Source organism: Mercenaria mercenaria, chromosome 5 (assembly GCF_021730395.1).
Source record: "Mercenaria mercenaria strain notata chromosome 5, MADL_Memer_1, whole genome shotgun sequence".
Classification (NCBI taxonomy): Eukaryota; Metazoa; Mollusca; class Bivalvia; order Venerida; family Veneridae; genus Mercenaria; species Mercenaria mercenaria.
Window position 1 is genome coordinate 82,370,902 of NC_069365.1, and position 22,199 is coordinate 82,393,100.

Sequence of the window (22,199 nt, forward strand, 5' to 3'; positions counted from 1 at the left end):
AGAAAAAGGTGAAACTTTGCTAAAGATGTAAACCCCTTTATAACTAAATGTTTTAACGAAGTGATATACCATTGCATAAAACTAGTGAAATCTATGAGACGATTCCATGGAAGAACGAATTGTAATACCTGAAGTACCGAGCAAATAAAGACATTTTAAACAAACTTTTTCAGTTCATCCTTGGCTTATCTGTCAAAAAAAACCCATTGCTTTTATGTAAAATCTTCTTTGACATTTTACACTTAAATAAGGATTGTTTACCATACATGTATTTTTATTCGTAATTCACCTGTTAAATGAGAACTGTTAAAGGTATTTTTCCGGCTGCACTCACATTTATTCTCTCCAAAGCAAAGGAAAAAGAAATTCGAAAACTTTAAGTTAGAATCAATATTTTACAAATGTCTGACACTGATTTACATGTAAAGCCAACAACAACATTAACACATCAGATGTTTATAAACTGTGATAGCTAATCTTACCTTGGGGTAAAGTAACATTGACGTTTGTGGTGCCTGCAATACCAAAAAGTAAGATAATTGTATTTAGCTTGTTTACTGACGAGTTATTAAGTGTTTAAACGATCTAGACTTATCTCATTGGCACTGTTTCTTTAATTTTATTACGTTGCACATTTCGTATAATTATTGTGTAACAGAAACAGGACAATGCATCAGCTTCCTAAATCTAAAAGACGATCAAGGCGACACTTGGTGTAGGATTTCATATCCTTTACCAGAACATATATATTAAGTCAAATTTGTATATAATTTGGTACTCTACAGATTGAGAAGACAAGTATATTCAAACATGTTCTATAAACTTTTAATCATTATCAGTTTTATTATATCAATAAAATAGTTTAACAGCTACAATCTTAGTAAGATTCTACTTAGATTAAGACGGGAATCTTATTTAGGAGTACATCATCACAAAATGTAAGCAAACAACATCTTTTTCAACCATCTACCTGTCCATTAGATGTTCTACCATACTGACCCGTACAACTGGATACTTCAAATATTCTCAAAAAGTTGTCTGCGTTTAAAAATAAATGCTATGTGTGAAGCTATGAAAAAAAAATGTGAAATTTCAGCACTGGGACATTATTGCAAAAACATCAAAACGAAGACATAAAACAGTTCCTTGAAAATGGTTTTTAAAGACGTTTAACTGTCAGAAAGGGTGGCCCCTTTATGTAATCTTTTTTCTGGAATTCAATGTATATATCACTTAACTGACAACTGTGTTATCTACTGTTCAATGTTGTTGTTAAACAACCCTTTCTTTCTACCATTTGGTGTTGTTCTAATTTTTTTCTTAAAATATGGGGCCAACTGTTAAACCAATGGAGAGAAGCATTCCAAGCAGAAAATGTCTCTGTGTGGCGGCCGTAAAACGTATCACCGTACATGGATTCAATGCTTTATAGGATCATTGATCATATGTATAATGTACATTAAAGATAAGCATTGAAGGATAGGAGTTGAGTAAGGTGCACTGCATATCTCATAACCTAATATGAGCATTCTTTTATGTTTCGTTTGCTTTGTTACGTTCTGTGTCTCCAAAAGATCTTTTAAGAGTTAATTTCAGCTGTCTTAAGGTTTCTTTTTTCATAGTTTGTTGAAAATATCAATATTTACCTTTATACAGAGTAGAATACAAACTAAATATCTGAAAGTGAGAATAAACACGGTATGAAATATTTGTTAAGTCCATATAGTAAGTTTGTTGATCACTACTCTGGAAATGGAATACTTAGCATTGATGGATAATATCGGTGATTTTACACTACGAGTCATTATTACAAACTGCAAATTTAACACTTTTTGGAGTTTTTTAACACAACATACTCAATTAATAATAGGATATGGAGACAACATTTTGTAAATTCTGGTCGAGGTGTATGTTCTTCTTGATGACTAGTTGTAATCGTCAATCAAATACATTTCATTATTTATCATCTACCTTTAATTCATGAGAGAATATTAAACATTACAGGTTGAAAACAGACTATACTTTAGAAACGCACTGGTTAGGATAGCTGACTGTCGTGTGGAACTGAATTATTACAAACAAGCAAGTCGCTTCGTACCAAAAATAGTGCAAACGATCGGAAAACATGACTACCTTAAATTTATAAATATTTTGTCATTTCTGTTTCATCTAAGTAGGCGCAATTCCGCTGACAATGTTGTTTGTTTCGTATTTTTATTGACGTTGTGAAAGGTTCAGTATTTCTCACACGCAAGCTTTTGTGATAAAAATCATCTGGCGGTCATAAACGTAAAGAATTTCTAACTTCTAGACGAAATAAATCCCGGCGGCGGCTAAATTATGCATACAACACGTGAAAACAAGTCAAATAATGTTTTTGTATCTTAAATGTTGAAATTGTACGGTACATTGGTGCCTTGAGGTTTACACAACTCTTTGTTCAATTGAGATCATGTTATTTTGATACTGCCTTCAGTTGTATAGAACTTTAAAGTATACCACTGGGGCAATTTCGTCAAACTCTTCAGTATTTCTACTGGCAGAAGGAAAGCTATTAAGTTTTTAGAGAATAACATTTTCTTTCCGGGAAATACAATATTTGTGTTGAAATTTAAAGACCGAGCAGAGTAAAGATGTCTTCAATATAAACTATTTTTCATAATTAGGACGGAAGTGAGCATCCATCATTATGCATCTGTCACGTTTCTTCAGTCCCACACAAATATTGCAACTCTACAGAAATGTGTGAGATTAAAACACCAACTGCTCAAGAGAAATCGGAACACAGGGTACTTGCTAATTTCTTTACTGTTACTGCCTACAACAAAATGATTAAAATGCTTATAGATCACTGAAGTAAAATGCTTATAGATCACTGAAGTAAAGTCATCAAATCCGATTATTGTGTTCTTACAGGTACCGCTTAAGCAGAAATTAACATTACATTTTCTGAAACATGACTTTTGTTTTTTGATTTGAGATTTGTACAGTAAGTCTTATAATAAAAGGACAAATGTTGACGAAGTCCTCTGGAATTTGATCAGAAGCGTACCTGTTACAAATACGTTTTTACCAAACAGTGCCATGGACGTTATTGGTGTATGCAAAAATTTTAGCAATGTTAGCAATGTTATGTCGCATAAGGGAGAAAATAGATTACTTTTGTAATTGTTCTTTGATTAAATTTGCATATGTTGCAAATGCTGTTATCAATATCAAACTCAACATCCATAATTATGTTTTGCACCTGGTAGAGACCGTACCATAGTTCTTCGCATACTTTGATTTTTCAAACTAAAGTGATTTTTACAAGTGCACCGGTTACGATAAAAATGTAAACAACGGACTCTGTCTATGAAACTTTGAAATGAATGAATGACAGTCGATCTCAGTCATAATACTGATTGACAGTGAATGCTAATGTCTCCATGTGTTGCAGAAAGGTATTTAGTTTGTAACTGTAATTTCCCATCAATTGAAATCCTCTCAAAACTGGTAAAATAATTACTTATATTTGGACAAATCTCATCGTCTTTGCCGTTCGGCAGCTGCAAAAAGGGCAAATATAAGATTCAGTGTAAGTAATATTTCACTGGTACTGCCAGTTAGTAAGTTCATACTCTGAACAACACGTCAGAGAAATTTGGGCAGATTTGACCAATTATGACGTTGGCAGCATTAGATTATATTTTTTCTTTACACAAAAATTGCCGTTAGGTAACAAAGCGAATACGCCGATAATACGGAGTTCACCGATTATTGTTCCAGTTCACGCAATGTAATCCAGCAATTTAACTGCATAGCTATTAGCTACTGCTGTTATAGGGAAATGGTAGAGTGTCTGCCTTAGGGGTGAGAGGTCCTGGGTTCGAGTCCCAGTTAGAGCTTAACTATTTAGATTCTGCTAAAGCATAGTTTTGCTGTTAATAGACTGTTCCAGATGTTCTAAATTTTTAGCACACAGTATCATAGATCAGTATTTAGCAATCCAGATCAAGGTTGAATGTCAAATCAAATGCACCCAATTAGAAAATATTGACTATATTATGTCCCTTTGATGTTTATGCTCTCCATGTTCAAGAAGAGTTACATTTCCTTGATCACAAAATTTTCGTTATCATGAAAATATTAAATGCTCATAACTCCGCACTTCTGGTTAAAATATTGTCTATATTTCTGTTTTTGAAAAATATATGGACATTTCTCTTCATTTCAAAGCTTTTTAACTTCAAACCTATGATTTGAAAAACTTAGGTACTATCTCTACACCTGGAATACTGCACATCCATCCATTTTACATTTTGCCTCTGGAATACTGCACAGCCACCCAGTTTACGTTTTAAGCCTGAAATACTGCACAGCCACCCATTTTACGTTTTAAACCTGGAATACTGCACAGCCACCAATTTTACGTTTTAAACCTGGAATACTGCACAGCCACCCATTGTAACCTTTGCACCTGGAATAGTGCACAGCCACCCTTTGTAAGTTTTAAATGTTTTAGCAGAGATAAAATGTTTTTGAAGAAAGCGAACAAATTACAGCGTGAACATTCGTGCATCAACGGCCCGAATGTACTGGTATAGTTTTAAATGGAAAACTAGGAAACAGTGAAGAAAGGCTTTGCTGTCCCTCACAAAATGCGATTGATTACACAAAGTATTTGCGTTTTTATCTTAAAGGAATGTTTTTCTTCTTTCCCAGTCCCCCAGTTTCTGGATAACAAATAAGGTATAAATAACAGATGTTGCAATTTTCAAGATTTTATTTTTCAATGAATTAAATTAAAGGTTTTCAAAAAACATGCTCTCGGAAATCCGCAATTTCTTGACAACAGTCATTAAAAATTGTATTTGAACACTGTTATCATGCATGTTTGTAGTTTTATATCTATGAGGGACCAAAATTATGATTTTTATAGTAAAAGTAAATATTTCAATACTCCAGTGTTCCTACTATATCTCTAATTTAGAGACTTTGTGGAAGAAATGAGTAACGTTTTTATAAATACAGCTATCTTCACTGCTTAATGTAGCGCGAACTTACATTTAAAAAGAGACTCAGTGTTTAAGATCCTTCTAATATAAAATAATATTCAAAACGTGTATAGTTATATGCTTATTGCTTAATTATCAGTCTGACGAAAATAGTATCTTTTTAAAATGGAAGGGAACGGGAAGCTCTTGGTTGCTTTTTGATATTACTTAATTATTTCGTGATAGTAATCTGCAGTTCTATCAAGAGTAGCCAGCTTTTGCATATCACAATACCTTGATAAAGGTTGAATTTATCGTAGAAAAAAAAAAACGATAAGGTATATTCCATTGTAAACTTCAACCATTTCGGACACTCACAAGTTTGAAATGATCAGGTTTGACTTAATTTGTAGATTGGTTGCTGTACAACATTTTACATCAAAGCAACATTCCAAACAAGTAGTTTCGAAAACAAATAGTTTGGAAAAATTTCGAAATACGATCCAGCAGCATTCATAAGAATTATTGCGGATTTAGTGGACCAAAGGGTACGGTTATTCTTCATTTTAAACTACGTGTTGTTTTATCAAACACGTACAAAACTTAACGAAAAATTGTCTTTTCTAATATTGAGTTTTATTTCCTTTTTCAGAACTTGTTAATACACGCAAACATTATGAAGTGAGTTCTCATAACGTGCCAGAGTTTAGCATGTGCACACATGCTATACGTACTTCAATCAGATAGAATAAGTCTTCTATTTTAATTACATTTTCGTTGGAATCATCATTCTTTGTGAATGTAAATGTTTAACATTATTCACCCATAGCGGTAGTTAACTTACGACGTCGGAATTGATTGGCTTTCGATATTAATACAGAGGCTAAAATGAGTACTAATTCTGGCCAGTCGCGAAGTAAATATATTTGTAATGTATCTAATCCATTATACGAACGATATGGGTTGAATTTTTGTAATCCATTATACGAACGATATGGGTTGTATATTTGTATATTTTTTTATTTTTCAATCCAATATACGAATGATATGGGTTATAAAAGTTTTAATCCATTATACGAACGATATAGGTTGTAATTTTTTTAACCCATTATACGAACGAAATGGGTAGTATATTTTTAACCTATTTTACGAACGATATGGGTTGTATATTTTTAACCCATTATACGAACGATATGGGTTGTAATTTTTTTAACCCATTATACGAACGATATGGGTAGTATATTTTTAACCCATTATACGAACGATATGGGTTGTAATTTTTTTAACCCATTATACGAACGATATGGGTTGTAATTTTTTTAATCCATTATACGAACGATATGGGTTGTATATTTTTAACCCATTATACGAACGATATGGGTTGTAATTTTTTAACCCATTATACGAACGATATGGGTTGTAATTTTTTTAATCCATTATATGAACGATATGGGTTGTATTTTTTTCAATCCATTATACGAACGATATGGGTTGTATATTTTTAACCCATTATACGAACGATATGGGTTGTAATTTTTTTTATCCATTATACGAACGATTTGGGTTGTATTTTTTAACCCATTATACGAACGATATGGGTTGTAATTTTTTTAACCCATTATACGAACGATATGGGTTGTAATTTTTTTAACCTATTATACGAACGATATGGGTTGTATATTTTTAACCCATTATACGAACGATATGGATTGTATATTTTTAAGTCTACCAATTTAGTTATATTGCCATTTAACCTACTATCTATAGCTGTTTCGATATTATCTCCTAACTAGTCCTTGCAAGTGATTCTTTACATAGGAAAGATATTGTTTATATGCACGAAAAATGCTTTGAAGTGAAGCAATTTTATTGCATTTTCTCCAGATAATGGTATTGATTCTTTTGTATTACATTTTGCTAGATAACAGCAAATTAATCAAAAGTTGTGATGCAGTATATCACTATTTGCATGAGACAATAAGTGTCATTTCAAAGAAGTTTGTAATTTATTTCGTTGTGTTAACGATAATCGTATTAAAAGCAAACACTTTAAATTAGACTTGCAACCTAGATTTGATAAAACGTTTCGTTATTTTACATTAATTAAAGTATATATGCTTGTCTGGCCCTTGTAATTCGTTATCACGATTGTTTTGTACTATTTTGTAAATGCTTATGAAAGACAGTTGTCATTAGGAGAACTGTAGCTGATATTACAGATAAGACATATTTATCGGCTTAGGTTAAATACTATGGATTTTTTTAAGTTTGATAGTTGTGATAAAACTCGAGCAATGGTTCAACACATGGTAGAGTGTGTGAGAGCAAATAAAGTCACTCCCAAAAAACCCATCCTAGAGCAGATTTGTGAATGACTGACGGTTGTGCGACAGTAACTTGTGTATGAAACAGATAGGACTGGTGACTGTAAATTGACCAGTTAAGAAAGTTGTAATTAGATTTCATTGGATTTATGTCGCATTCAACCAATACATGTACTATTAGAATTAAAACCACCTTAAATGACAGACTTTGTAATTATGATCGAAGCTCGTTCAAGTGCTTGTGAAGGGTAGCAGTTGTGTGTTCTTGCTGTCTATTTTCTCTATCCTAACATGAACGTTTGAATTTGGACGACTGAATACCACTTGTTAGTATATAAAGTTCATAATGTATTGTGCTATAGCGTCAAAGTATATCAATAACACGGCTCAACTGTGACCAAAAGTAATTACTGCATCGATTATTTTCCACAATAAGTAGATAATAGTTTTCAACCTAGACCATAATTTCCTACTGTAAGAAATAGTAGATTTCTGTTCGTTCATAACAACGTATGTGGTCAATTTGGTAGGTTTGCTAAACCCTTATGGGTTTATTTCAAAACTATAATTAAAGTTTTATAGTAAAGCCGTCGAGTTGCAACTGTAAAAGAATATTATCAGTACATGGGCTACATTTTGTATTTTCTAGCTCTGTTTAAGCCGGTTTTAAAATGGGTAGAGGATGTGAGCAGTGCAACATATTGCGTTGCTTCGCTGAACAGTCTTAATCAAACACAGCCGGCTATTAGTTTCCTTAGTTGCGTTTCTCTTGAAATAAATTTCATTAACGCGTGAAGTAAAGCACCAGAGCTATTAAAGGGGACGTTAGCTATAGAATCACGGCTTATAAATAACGCATTGTTCAATTGTTTATATCATTTACTCAGTTATTTTATACTTTGATCCTGATGTCTTACAATAAAAGATAATGCCTTCTTTGTTGTGTTTGTTTCATTCTCGTAAACAATATGTTACCCCTGAAATGCAGTTGCCCGGTAACAGATTAATAACAACAGTTAAGAACTATACTAGCAATATAATTAACATATATCAATTAAATTCGGCTTACTAACCGTCAGCCCCTCCAGTAGTTGTGAAACAGTAACTGAAATATTATGTTTTCAAAGCATAATTAGGCTAATGGTTGAAACTTGCCCAATCTATAAATCAGACATTAGGGTAAAGGTGTGCAAAATAAGGGAATAATCAATATTACCAAAACTTATACTGTTGCCATACATCGGTAGTCATACGTGGAATTTCCCATGGTCAGCAATCAACATGTTATGAGATAATAGCCCATTCCCGAAGGTCATGTTACTTCTTTATATGAAACGCATGGATATGAAAAAGGTGATCTTTGATAAGACCAAGATTTAGCTTGAATCGACAGTTCAAGAGAATAACAATTTTTCCCATAAAGGCGGAAATATCAACTTTAAACTGATTGTCAAAGGAATCGAACTAACTGCATCTATAGATTCTATCTATAGATGGTATTGCTTATCTTTAAGACAAGTTGGCCTCTTATACTAATCAACGCAGAAATTAAGACGTATTATTCATTTCCATCAAGGACGAGTCCTTTTAAATTTTGAACCGGGCGTACGTGGCAGAGTTCTTTAAGTCGCCGATTTTGCATGTGAGGAAGTCATCCAATTGGCTTACGGAAAGTCGGTGGTTATACTCAGGTAACCGCCCGTGCTAGAAACAATGGCTAGACGGCTAGACCTTGTGCCTTGCTCTACCATCGTAAGCTTGAAAATTTACTCTATGACTTAAATTGTGTCCGTGTGACACTAAAATCCTACAAAAAGTTTTAAAACAAGAAAGTAAAAAAGTGGCAGAAAAAAAGAGAAAACTACGAAAAATGACCCTATCCGTCATTTGAATGACCGTCTGATTCAGTAGTGATAGTATTTATTATACTCATAAACGAAGGGAAAAGGCAAATCCTTGTCTTGAAGAGTGATAAAAAACTAAGATGTGAGCGAGTATTGCCACTTTGTGTTTATTGTCAGAAAAATGGATAATGAACAGAAGTTTTAATACAAATAACTAAAAAAAATCAACGTATGTTAAAAAAAAGTTTAATACAATTAAATTGCCACTATACACATCAAAAATATTGACCTGTGTATCAGCAGTCAAAAAATGTTTTGAATAATAAACTAGATGTGTGTCCATAGGACACAGGTGCCCCCAGTCCTGCCACTGTAACATGGTTTAATGACTCAGGTTAAACAATTTTTAAGATGTTTGCAGCACAAACTTTTAAGAACCATGTGTGTATTTTTCACTTAGTTGGCCATAAGTCTGGCCTAGCTGAGTAAAATCCCAAAGAGAACACTTCATAGGCTATAAAACAATCCTCTAATATTTTATGATTCTAGGTCAAGTACATTTTAACATACATGTTTCACAACTTTTTTTTTTTAATAAGTCTGGACAAGAAGTCTGGTCTTGTGTAGTGAAAAAATGACTGTAGGTAAAATATTTTCGGAGCTACGCACGACAAAACATTAAAATGACAATTTTTTCCTAGGTCAGGGGTCATAACGCCTACAATACTAAATGAATCCGGACGCAAAACCCCAGGTGCACAACTGCACATGCTGACCAACATTCCTGTAAACTTTGGTGACTCTAGGTCAAATACTTCTGGAGCTACGCACGACACAACATTAAAATGACCAATTTTTAACTAAGTCAGGGGCCATAACTCCTACAAGACTAAAGAACCCGGACGCGAAACCCAAGGTGCACAACTGCACATGCTGACCTGCAATCCTGTGAACTTTGGTGACTCAAGGTCAAATACTTTTGGAGCTACGCGCGACACAACATTAAAATGACCAATTTTTAACTAAGTCAGGGGCCATGACTCCTACACGACTGAATGAATCCGGATGCGAAACCCAAGGTGCACAACTGCATATGCTGACCGACATTCATGTAAATTTTGGTGACTCTAGGTCAAATACTTTTGGAGCTACGCGCAACACAACCTAAAAATGACCAATTTTTTACTAACTCCTACACGACTGAATGAATCCGGACGCGAAACCCAGGTGCACAAGTACACATGCTGACCAACATTCCTGTAACGTTTTGTGACTCTACGTCAAATACTTTTGGAGCTAGGCGCGACACAACATTCTCGGAAGGACGGACGGACAAGAGCAAATATATATGTCCCCATCACTCATGCGGGGGGGGGGGGGGGGTGGGGAGAGGTGGGCACACAAATGCACTAGTGTTATAATTACCAAAACTGAGACATATTTGTGACGACTGCCTTTGAAACTGTAATACTTGATTGTATATTTGCCATCAATGAATGACGTAATAACATCGAAATTATAAAAATATTTTTAAGCATAGGAAGTAATGAAGCAAATAAGTAACGAATTGTGTTTACTTAAATCTGTTCAAAAGATGCAATGAAATTGATACACGCCTCATCACCGACAAATCTCATAACGTAGCGGAATTGTATCAAAATATAAAATTACACGATTTCAGAGAACAAAAATAATAATAACACTATATGCAAGTACAGCATGGCTTGAAGCACGGCATTTACAACGTGTTGCCATTCACTGTGCTAGTTGTTCCCAGAGGCCATAACAATAATATACTAGATCTAATATTTGATTTTTTTGTCGAAATTGAAGACAGACTGTTCTTCTGCAAATTGCTAGGTACAGACTATGTTCTGCCAACGTTCTAATTTTTGTTCTTATTTTTGCAATCCTATACATTTATGTTACAAAATGGAGTGGCCTTATTGGATACAGTTGCACCCGTATTAAGAAAAATCAAACGTACCACATTATAATACCGTTTTATTCTACAAACTTCTGTCAAAAGTACACAGAGAGAGTGATATATTGTGTCGATTTCAATTTTACATTGAATCAAGAACAAACTACAGGAAATGCAAAGTGACTTTGCATCTTATATTTGGCACTAGGTATTACTTATTTAATATCACACTAATTCAGAGTTATTATTTCTCAGATATATATAATTCATGTATATCGTTCTAATATGAAATTATATCAGCATTTATTTAATGGGGGATTTAATTTTATATTACGAAATAATCATGATTTACCAGTTACTAGCGTAATTCTGTGGTACGTTCAACTGTGAAATAAGATAAGTCACGCATATAGAATTCTTAATTTTTACAAGTCTGGAAACATTTTACACAATTAATACACTAAAATGAATAAGTATCGCAGATGTTATATGCGATGTAACGATGATAGCCGTAGGAATAACCATAATTTCGTCATAATTCAATTTCTATAACTGTATTTTCACACTCAGACAGTTAAGAGTTTGGCCTACCGATATAAATGCGTTTTTCTACTTGTACTGTTTTAAATGAAAAAAAAACAACAACAAAAAACAATGATCATAATGTGATAGTCATATGACATACATTAAGTATTTTGGACAACGAAAAAGAAGTGATAAAAATCTCGGAAGGAAACTGAACTATCGATGGAAAGCAATTATCTAGTATTGTGTAAACTCATAAAGAAGTACTAGTAATTACATTTGGGAGGTACTGTTGCTTTCATCTTAGAAAAATCATTATTTAATGCACAATGTCTGTGGCTTTACTTATTTCTGATTCGTTTTTTTTTACAATTCCTGACGTAATCATACAGTATGGATTAGCTATTTACGGACTCTAAGCTTTGATGTTCTGAAATGAAACAGTGTATTTCAAGCATGAAACTACGTGTTTGTGGTATACGTTCCATTTTATACCAATTTAGATCTGTATTGCTAAATATGTAAATGGTTATAATCGAAATATATGAATAATGTAAAGACAAAATAATATGTGTAATTTTCAATAATCGACCGTACATCTTATACAACATCTCAATTACTGAGTTTCAGCGACATTACGTGAAATACGTGCAATAAAATCCTGACAAGCACAGTCTTAATTTGTTATTTTATCCATCATTATTCTTATTTGAATGAAATAATGCCGTCGTGTGTTAATATATCTTATTAATATAATATAATTCCCGACTTACGTTTCTGAAACATTTTGAATATGTTTGATTAACAAGTCAATAGAGAAAACAAGATTGATATTCAAACTGATATTGATTTCACATGCAATATGACACTTGTATTATAAAGACATTTAACAGTGTGATATTCAACTGTTTTGCATGTTAAGCGGTCGCGGTGAATTTTGCACCGTTAAGCTTCACATGGTAGTGTTCTTATACAATTGTTCTGTCTATATTGTTCACGCATCAAATAAAAGTTCCCTTGATATTATGTTGAGTGAAGAATTTGCACAAGTCTGCATCGTTTCAATTTGCATGAAATCAAGAACTCTGTGTTCGAAATTTCATTCCAGGCTTTTATTATATCAAACAGCCTTGCCTGTCATCACAGATATCTAGTGTCTAGAAGAGAAGAATAAATAACAAGTACAGTACTTGACATTGTTTCAGACAATTAATTCTGCTATACATTTGGCAGATTGATTGAACTACAGTGTGATCAGATTACGTTTTTGATAAGTATTCTATTGACGTGCATGTTGACAATGTGTCTATTTGCATTTTTCAAAACTACCGAATGTAGAACAAAAACTGACTACAAAGACATCCATTTTCTTTGAACGATTTATTAGCGCTAGATAATATCTTATCTATTATCTCATTGTTTCTTTATAATGAAAAAGTTCTATATTTAAACTTTGTCTTTCCTTGCTTATCTCTGTTGGAGATGAATGACACAGGTCTTGAAATGAATAAGTTATTTACAATATAATTATAGAATGATATACATGTAGACTAATGAAAGGTATTCGATTACACATAATGATATAACATAATGTTACATACGGGACAATTAACGTGATGAGAGAAAACACAAGCATTTAGATATGCAATTAAAGTTTTGCCCATACGAGGCCATTATTACACAAACAGCCAAAGCAATTAATTCAAGATATAACACCGAAATCGAAATTTTGAAGCAAATAAAGCATGAGTTACATGTCTATTTTGTTTTCTATTATAAACATAATGAATAAACATTAAAAATATAAACATTATATTAAACAGATATGATTCAAACCAACTACATTTTCACGTGTTTAATATAAATCGATGTCTATCATACGTGAACTGAATAGTGCTCTTGTTTTTATTTTAGAAAACAATATCTTGATGAAAGCGAACAAAATGACTAAATAATTTTTTATGCTTGTTGTGCAAAATAATTTCGGGCATTTAGTTTCAATTAATGATAAAGTTGCATATATTTGTTGACAAATATGAAAACTGGACACACTTCAATATGAACGCTCATGCAAGACATGAGCCTCCCCAGAGCAGTGTAGATATAAATATGTAAATGACTGACACCGTAACAATATTAACGGGTAAAACAACTAAAATTCAAGGACGAAACATTCAAGAAATAAACAAACATAGTGGTATATCGCCTTTGAATTCAACAACGGGAAGTTGAAACTTGTTGATTGTGCGCACTGAACGTAACGCTCAAGTTCTGTGTTGAGTGTATTGTGGCGCTCTATTTTCGACCGATGCTTTAAATCCTTCTGGAATTTTCATTTATCTTACTTTATGATAAATATCTAAATGTAAAGCTTATCCAGCAATAACAGCAATATCTATCCAGTGTTACTTGAACGTTAACCTTGTATCGAAGCGAACAGTAAAGCATTTTGAGAAGAAAATACTGATAATATTATATATTTCAAAACCAATGGGCAGTGCGGATATTCCCCTCAATTATATTCGACGTTTATTTTGGTCAGATATTTTTTCTTATAAATTTTGATACAGAATACGAAATTCTATTGACGTATATACAAAATCTTTCTAAAAGACTAAAAGAGTTGTATATAATATTTTGGAGCCCTTTGCTACCTACCTGTATTGCCTTATATTAGTCTTACGCGTACCAGTTTAAGACTATTACCAGGGTAGATGTTACTAAATAGTCTTATCGAAACAATCTCTGTGTGGTTTTCCGTAGTTTAACCGCTTTCAGGTTTTGTGAACTATGCATATTTGATACCGATTTAATGGCGTCGTATGTCATTAATTTATAAGATAAATTCGTCTAGCGGTGAATGTGGGAGGAAAGTTAGAAGTGTAAATGTTATCAAACGAACAGTAAATTAAAGCTAGTGAAAATACAATTTATTCGCATACGAGTTATTTATGTATAGAAGTCAAACACTTTGGGAACGATAAATAAAATCATGCTTGCCATGAACGAGAATTAAATGGCTTTTAAAGAAGGAAAACATTATATAATTATCATGAATGGCAAGCTGTTAAGAGACATATGTTTTATAAAAAATAACTTTTTCCACTGCCTACTCAAATGGTAAAAAATATATCTATTTCGGATAGTCAAACCATAATTCCCAAACGCCTGTCAATTAATTTTCCCTTTCCTGCCCTCGGCACGCAATGGAATAGCTTTCGGTTATATCTGATTGGCTTTTAAGGTTCTTGTTAAGCAAAGTCTAGACTATGTTTTAAAATATTAATGGAGTAGATTGTTGATAAAACCCGACCACTAACTTTAATATGTTATGGCTTCATAAAATAAGAACAACACATATAAATTTTTAAAGAAAGATTAATATAGCATCAGGTTTTACAAACATAGGGACCTATCTCAAAACAAATTCAATAATATAGCCGAACATTGGGCCTGTCATTAAAGTGAAGCACTTTGGATTAAGAAGCGGGAGATATTTCCAACGAAATAATGTATTGTAACACTTATAAAAGACTTTCATTTTGTCGCTGAATGCACCACTTGCAATAGCATTTACCATTCGAATTATAATAACGTGAGGAGGTCAGTCAGAATTTAGATATTTTATTGGATTGCTAACCTTTACCCTGGAAAATCATTCAATTTGGGCAAAAAAGTACCATTTATCATTCGAAGGGGTGTTCACTGAAAATTTACTGACTAGATAGCGTACAGTGCAGACCATGATCAGACTGCATGGAGGATGTGCAGGCTGATCTTGTTCTGCACTGGTCGCAAAGTGTTAGCGGGCTAAAGGTTAAAAACTATTGAGATTGTACATTACCTAAAATCTAAGCTCACTGGAATTCGATATGACAATGTATCTACTGGAAGTATAAGCATATAAGGGTATTCCTGCAAAGTTGCAAAGTTCACACAGTCAAATATAAGCTTCAATCCTAAGTGTAATTTGATCAATTTAGTTAGCGTTGAAGCTAGAAACAGTACAAACAATATATTTGAGATACAGGTGACTGCCGTTGCCTTATTACGGTCATATGGTATAATTTGATTTGATTTGATTTGGGTTTTACGGCGCACCAACACAGTATAGGTTATATAGCGCCAAACATGACCACAAATTTTGATTCCACATCTCATTTACATCGAAATAAAAACATGAGGTATGGAAAATGGCCATATGGGTAAATTATTATCCTTAACGGGGGTACTAAAATATTTGTAAATTGTAAATTTAACCAAAGCTAATATAACATACAAGTGAAGGTCAGATAGGCAAATGAAGCTATTTTATAACCAATGATTATTCTAAAGTACGACTTAATGAAAATAACAAAATATGCAAATGCGATTAAACGATTGGCTAATTGTTTTACTGGTATTATATTTTTCAAGTGCTAATGTTGTTACTGACCAAGATAATATGATAACATGAATATGGTTTATTTAAATATACTAGCGGAAAAAAGAAACTGTGCATGGGTATAATATGCTATAACTTAGGAGGTATATAAGAAATTGCAAAAAAAAAAACAACAGGGTTTTATCTGACCTTTATTTAACACCAGCTCAGTTGATATGGTTATTGCATCAGCAAATGACCGAGAGGGATACACAGCTTACCTGTGTAAAGTTTCAAGCTTTAATTTAAAAAAATTGAGCGTTACATGAGCATTTTACACATGCACAGTTTCTTTTTTCAAGTCGCCGTCATTTGATGCAGGAGAGACAGACATTTTTTTTATATCTACAGAAGTAGTAGAGGATAGACGGCGTTTCTATTGATATATTTTTTTATTAATGCATAGCTTATACTATTAAAGATATAGAGGCAGTCTATGTAATTATTGACCATCCCTCGTATACTATATAATACACGTGCTAAGCATACAGCAACTCGTTCCAAGCTCAGATTTGGTTGCGGTGTGACACTTGATTAACGACTGTCTGCTGTTTTATGACAGTGTGTAGGAACTATGCTTAATTAAGATATACATTTGCCGTACTTTTTTCTGTTATTACGTGAGTAATTATTTTTTCAAACGAGTTAAAGATCATTGCCTGTCAGTCTGCCAATTAAGTCATCAAGTATGTCTCCATATCATAACGTCTATGGCGTGACAAAACGTGATTGCAAGTGCTAGAACTAGTTTCGAGTTACCCGCAAAAGTGTTTGTTTATTCAATATTCATGCATTAATGCAACTAAAATTTCAATCAGGAGCTTTCCATTTATAATAAACAGGATAATGCTCCCATCATGAAGCACATCTCTTCAGAAATCGTGATTGTAAAGAATTAAATTAGCTCCCAAATGCACAAAAAAGCTGTTTAGTTAATATTTATTTCTAATTATTCGCAACGCTTTCATCTGGGAATGTTATAAACACATTGTCTATTTGATTTGTTCTAGTAAGTGGCTTTCTTTTGTTAATGTGTATAATTGTATTTTGAACATTATATTAATTTGTTTGTGAAATACATCAGAAAAATGTATTCTATGATATTTTAGTTGCAACCTATAAGTCTGTGAATCGGAGGCTACGTTTTCTTACCTTGTACCTTTTTTCGGCGACGCCGTCTAAATTCGTTTTCGTTACCTATGCCACGTGACTTCAGTTTGCAAATCAAACTACTTGATAACGCATTATAGATAATTTATCAAAATGGAAGATTTATGCAACACTCTGCCTGATTGAACGAGAGTGTCAATTTCTTTCACTCTGTTGATTGTGCTACGCTGAGTGAAATGTAGACAAAGCGTTTATCCTAAACGACGCTGTTCACAGTTTTAAAGCTAACTTTGGCTCAGTATATTTAGCAAGACTATTGATATATCTCAAAATGATAAGTAAGTTTAATAAATATGATAAAAACCTGTTCAAATACCAACATATATCAAATTAAAGAACGAGCTGAATACGGTATGCGTATCACACGAATAAGGGTGTGATAAGAGTCTTTTATGTAGAGAAGTGTTTTTTAAAAGATTTTCCTTGTTACAATTGTCGTCTTTATATGAAAAGGTTTCTTGCTTTTGTGACTTATTCAGATTGCATATTAAAATGAGTACTTGTTTGCTTTGATATATTTGTTATAAATTATTTAACTGATTTATTGTATATGAATATTTTTCTTTAGTATGGTATGCAAATATTGAACTCAGTTGAAATCTGTTTTATTATATATATGCTATATAATGACTGAGTCTCATTACACTGAAATGAAGGTACGCTGCATACAGTTTATCTATGTGATGTGACTACGGTCAAACTTTGCTTAAGAAACAGAAATATTGAAATAATTATAATTGTATGTTTTGCTTGACTTTCACTTTTTTATAGGTGTGACGTCATTGTCCAAAGATTCATGAATAGTGAATATGCATTTGTTACAGCGGGATCAGTTGGCCTATTTTAGAAATAAATAAAAATAATGAATAAAAAAATCCTTTAATTGATTTTTTCTCATGTATTCTAATCAAACTTGATTTGTAGCATCTTTATTAGGCCCGCAGCCAACTTTGTTCAGCTGGGACATTTAACCCCTTTAAGGGGCTGCTAGAGCTAAAACTACAAATGCCTTTGTACAGCGTCTCATGAACAGCTTGGTGGATCTTTGTCATAGTTGGTCTGGAGCATCATTATAAGGTCCTCTTCCAAATTTATTTATATAGGAACTTGGGCCCTATTAGTGGCCACTAAAGCTAAAAGTAGATATGCCTTTCTTCGCATTAACCATTAAAATGTAATGGATTTTATATCAAACTCGATGTGTAACAATATCGTAAGGTCTCTGCTATTTTGTTACAAATGGGGATAGGGACCAATTTAACTAAAAATATAAACACGTTTAATGACCTCTTCTTATGAACCGCTTCATGAATCTTCATCAAACTACTGCTGTAATTATTAAACAAAAACAAAATTGCAACCCTACGAAACCTTTGCGAAAAATTAAAAGAGAACCATTTAAATTGTTAAAGTGCGGTGTTTAGGTTTGCAATTTTAAAAATGTTAGATGAAAGATGAATGTTAGATGAAAAATTCATAAACTTCTTTCCTTATTACAATTCGCCGACCATCATTTTTAAAGATATTTCTTGTTATACCTAAAATGTTATTTACCTTGATTGGGACAAGTCCTAATATGACACATAACTTACAAAATAGTGTTGTTGTTTTCATTATTGAATACTGCCATGCATTTACACTATTCTAGCAATATTCTGTATCACAGTGTATTTTGGATGTGCAGAATATAACCTAGAAAAAACTACTGATTCAAATTATGAAGGGTTGAATGGACTCCTAAAAGGATCAGAAAAAAACAACGATATTTAGCATAACGGGGCGGTTTTATAACGGTCCAAACACTGCTGAAATAGACAAGCCTGCCATTCGTATATAACACAACCAAACAAAAATAAAACCCCAGACTGTTTTTTTCTGGACCCTTGGAATCGTTGAATTCATTTTGTGTACCTGTGTAACAGAATCTCGCTAAAGCCGGTGCCAGGAGCGTGTGGGCACATTCCACTACATGTCAAAAAGAGATTTCATCAAACCTTTCATCAAACCGAGTTGCTACTACTTTATATTGTTGTTATTCATACTTTCGTAAGATCTTCCTACTCATGATATATTTTTGTTATATTTGTAAATTAGAGCTCCGTTGCATCGTTTTTGCAAAACATATCATGAATGAACAGATTATTCGGCAGTTTCTGTGATAAATATATATGAGTAAGTGAGATGGGTTTTACGGCGAATCGACACAAAAAGGTCATATATCGCCGAAAATATATTAGAATTAACTCCGCCACTATTTGAAGCCATAATTCTGATCATGTATGGATTTTTCCGTTTTATTTAAGAAATAATAAGTTCCCAAGTGTGGTTTATCGTAGAATAACCCGTGATATATTGTTTCGCATAAGAACGAAAACTAGGGTTATTCTACGATAAATCACACTTGGGAACTTGTTATTTCGATTCTAACACGACATACTAGTATCAACAGTGTTAGAAAAAATGGTAACTACTTATTACGACCGTGCTACGCACCTGGATCGGATGACGTCATTGCACGCGAATGGTTTATTGTAGAATAACCCGAGGTAGATTTTGCTCTACATGTATATAGGTTATTCGCTGGTCGTGTTAGAATATTTTATTAACCTCGCTGCCAGTATAAGCAGTATTTAGGTCACATAAGACAACCGATCGTTCTTAAACAAGTCGATTCTTTCACACGAAATATACCGAACCTAGAGAGGTGTTGAGCTAGTCATAAAGAGTCAGCAAGACTATATATTAAGCTGAAACACCAAACGTGCTCTGATTAATCTCTGGCAGCAGCCGCGAGTCAGAGGAAATTTTGGTTTCTTATTCCGGGAGAAGGCAGTTATCTGGAATGGTGTTAACTAATACATGACGCAAATACCTTTATTATCAGATTTTGCTTCCAAAGAAGTCAATTGTTCATTTGCATATGTGTAAAGATTAAATAAGTTCTGACTTACTGCTTGCTTTACAATGCTTGACACCAATACTATATTTCTTGTCAAATACTTCTTAGTCAGTTCAACTTTAAAATTTATCACAAATGCACATGTCCTAGGATCATACAGAGTAAAATAGAAAAGTGGAAACTTCACAGGTCGCTCAACACGACAAAAACGAAGATGTTGCAGGCTCGGTTTGATTGAGCCTGTTCAAGGACGGTAGTGAAAATGCATGCTACCGTCCACGCCCTCTAGCCCCGGGTTAAGCAGAACTCAACATTTACACATGCTAAAAGTACAAAAAGCAATTTAGAGACATCCGCAGATGTATTCAAACGGCGGTGAACATGGAACCTTCGATTATACACGGGCTGTGGCGTGTAATTCCATGAAAAGTGGTGTTTGGTCCCCAGATAAAGTAATGGTTTTGCCCCAAACGAGAAAACAATGGGCAGAACTAAACAAACTGGAATTTAGAAAGGGCATCTGATGTTATGGAGCCTGCATATCACAGGAACTACCAAAAGACAAAATTAAAAAGCAGGCACCATATCCAAGGGGTGATTATACAATACCCAAGGCTATGAAAGCGGGAGTATTGGAACCACTCAGACGAAATGGTCATGTTGATAAACTAAACAGTACCAATAACACGACATAAAAGTCGTGCTGAACGATCTGAGAAGATCGAAATATAACAGCCCTGATTGAATATAAGGGGAGACTTTTTACACTCATGGGCTTTAAAAAAGAACCACATTTTTTAGTTACTGTAGTGAACGCAACAGTCAATTTTGATATATAGTTAAGATACTTGTTAGTCCATAGATAGTGCTTAATTGGTCATGAAATGAATTTGCAGCATTCTGTAAAGAACAAATGCAAGGATGTTTCTTACACAGTGTTTTACTTTTACGGTGACTCCTTAAATTGAATTTTGGTACTTGTTACATGCGTGAACTTTGAGTTCTGCTCAGCCCGGTGCCAGAGGGCGTGGACGGTAGCATACATTTCAGCAACCGCCTAAGAAAATAATCAATCGAAGTTCAAAAGAAAAGGCCACATTCAAAGACCGCTGCTGTCCATACAACTAATACAAGGAAAATCCGTAGCAGAGTTCTTAAGGTCTCACCACTGAACAACTTGTCCTTTACCTCGGGAGAGGTTTAAACTCGGAGGGATCTTCCTTCACCATTAACGAGTTGAAAACCGTCATACGATAGGAAAATTAATGTGGCATTAAAAGCAAGTACGTTTTTTGAATCATGTAATACTTTTGCTTGTTTGTCGTTATGACGAGTGAAATATTTTCATAAGGAAGATGCTAATGCTTTAATCAAAGTCCGCTCAGTCTGATGGGATGAAATTCTGCAAGAAAGGAAATATTGCGTAAGAAATTAGTTACAGCAAATATTGCAATCATCCTACAAGTAATCGGAAGGATAGAATGATAAATATTCAGATATATAAATGAACTTTCTGTTATACATAATAATAATAATAATGTAACAAAATAAGCATAATGCATATCTTCATTTTCAGAAAGTGATAACTGATTTATGACCCCTGAAACTCAATGTTGATTATATTTGTTAAAATATTAATCGTACGTAGTCCCATCGCAAGACGCAATGAAACTGTCATCTGAATTTCAATATGTGAGCCGCGCCATGAAAAATCAACATAGTGGCTTTGCGACCAGCATGGATCCAGACAAGCCTGCGCATCCGCGCAGTCTGGTCAGGAGCCATGCTGTTCACTTTCAGAGCCTATTGGAATTAGAGAAATTGTTAGCGAACAGCATGGATCCTGACCAGACTGTGCGAATGCCCAGGCTGGTCTGGATCCGTGCTGGTCGCAAAGCCACTATGTTGGTTTTCTCATGGCACGGCTCATGTGATGTTTATGTCCTGCACTCATTGTTAATTGGGGTAGAAAACAAGATATTGCAGCATCATTTTGCATGGTCATATATTCATGAAACTAATAATAAAATATATATCAGTCATATAAAGAACGTAAGAGTAAGGGTAAGTATACTGTAGGTTTGAACTTTCTCTGCGTATATTGGGTTTGAAAT

At 33.6% G+C, this 22,199-nt stretch overlaps 1 protein-coding gene across 2 annotated transcripts in view; it reads right to left on the reverse strand.

Annotated features, from left to right (window-relative positions):
• The window catches only part of LOC123558576 (carbonic anhydrase-related protein 10-like), a 125,320-nt gene that overhangs the window by 22,310 nt on the left and 80,811 nt on the right, over positions 1-22,199 (reverse strand). Inside the window, exon 2 of one of the 2 annotated variants that reach the window (XM_053544137.1) lies at positions 483-515. The exons of the other annotated variant lie outside the window; for it this stretch is intronic. Within the exon in view, the coding sequence (XP_053400112.1) occupies positions 483-515 (33 nt within the window). The remainder of the gene's footprint in view (positions 1-482; positions 516-22,199) is intronic. 2 annotated transcript variants of the gene reach the window in all.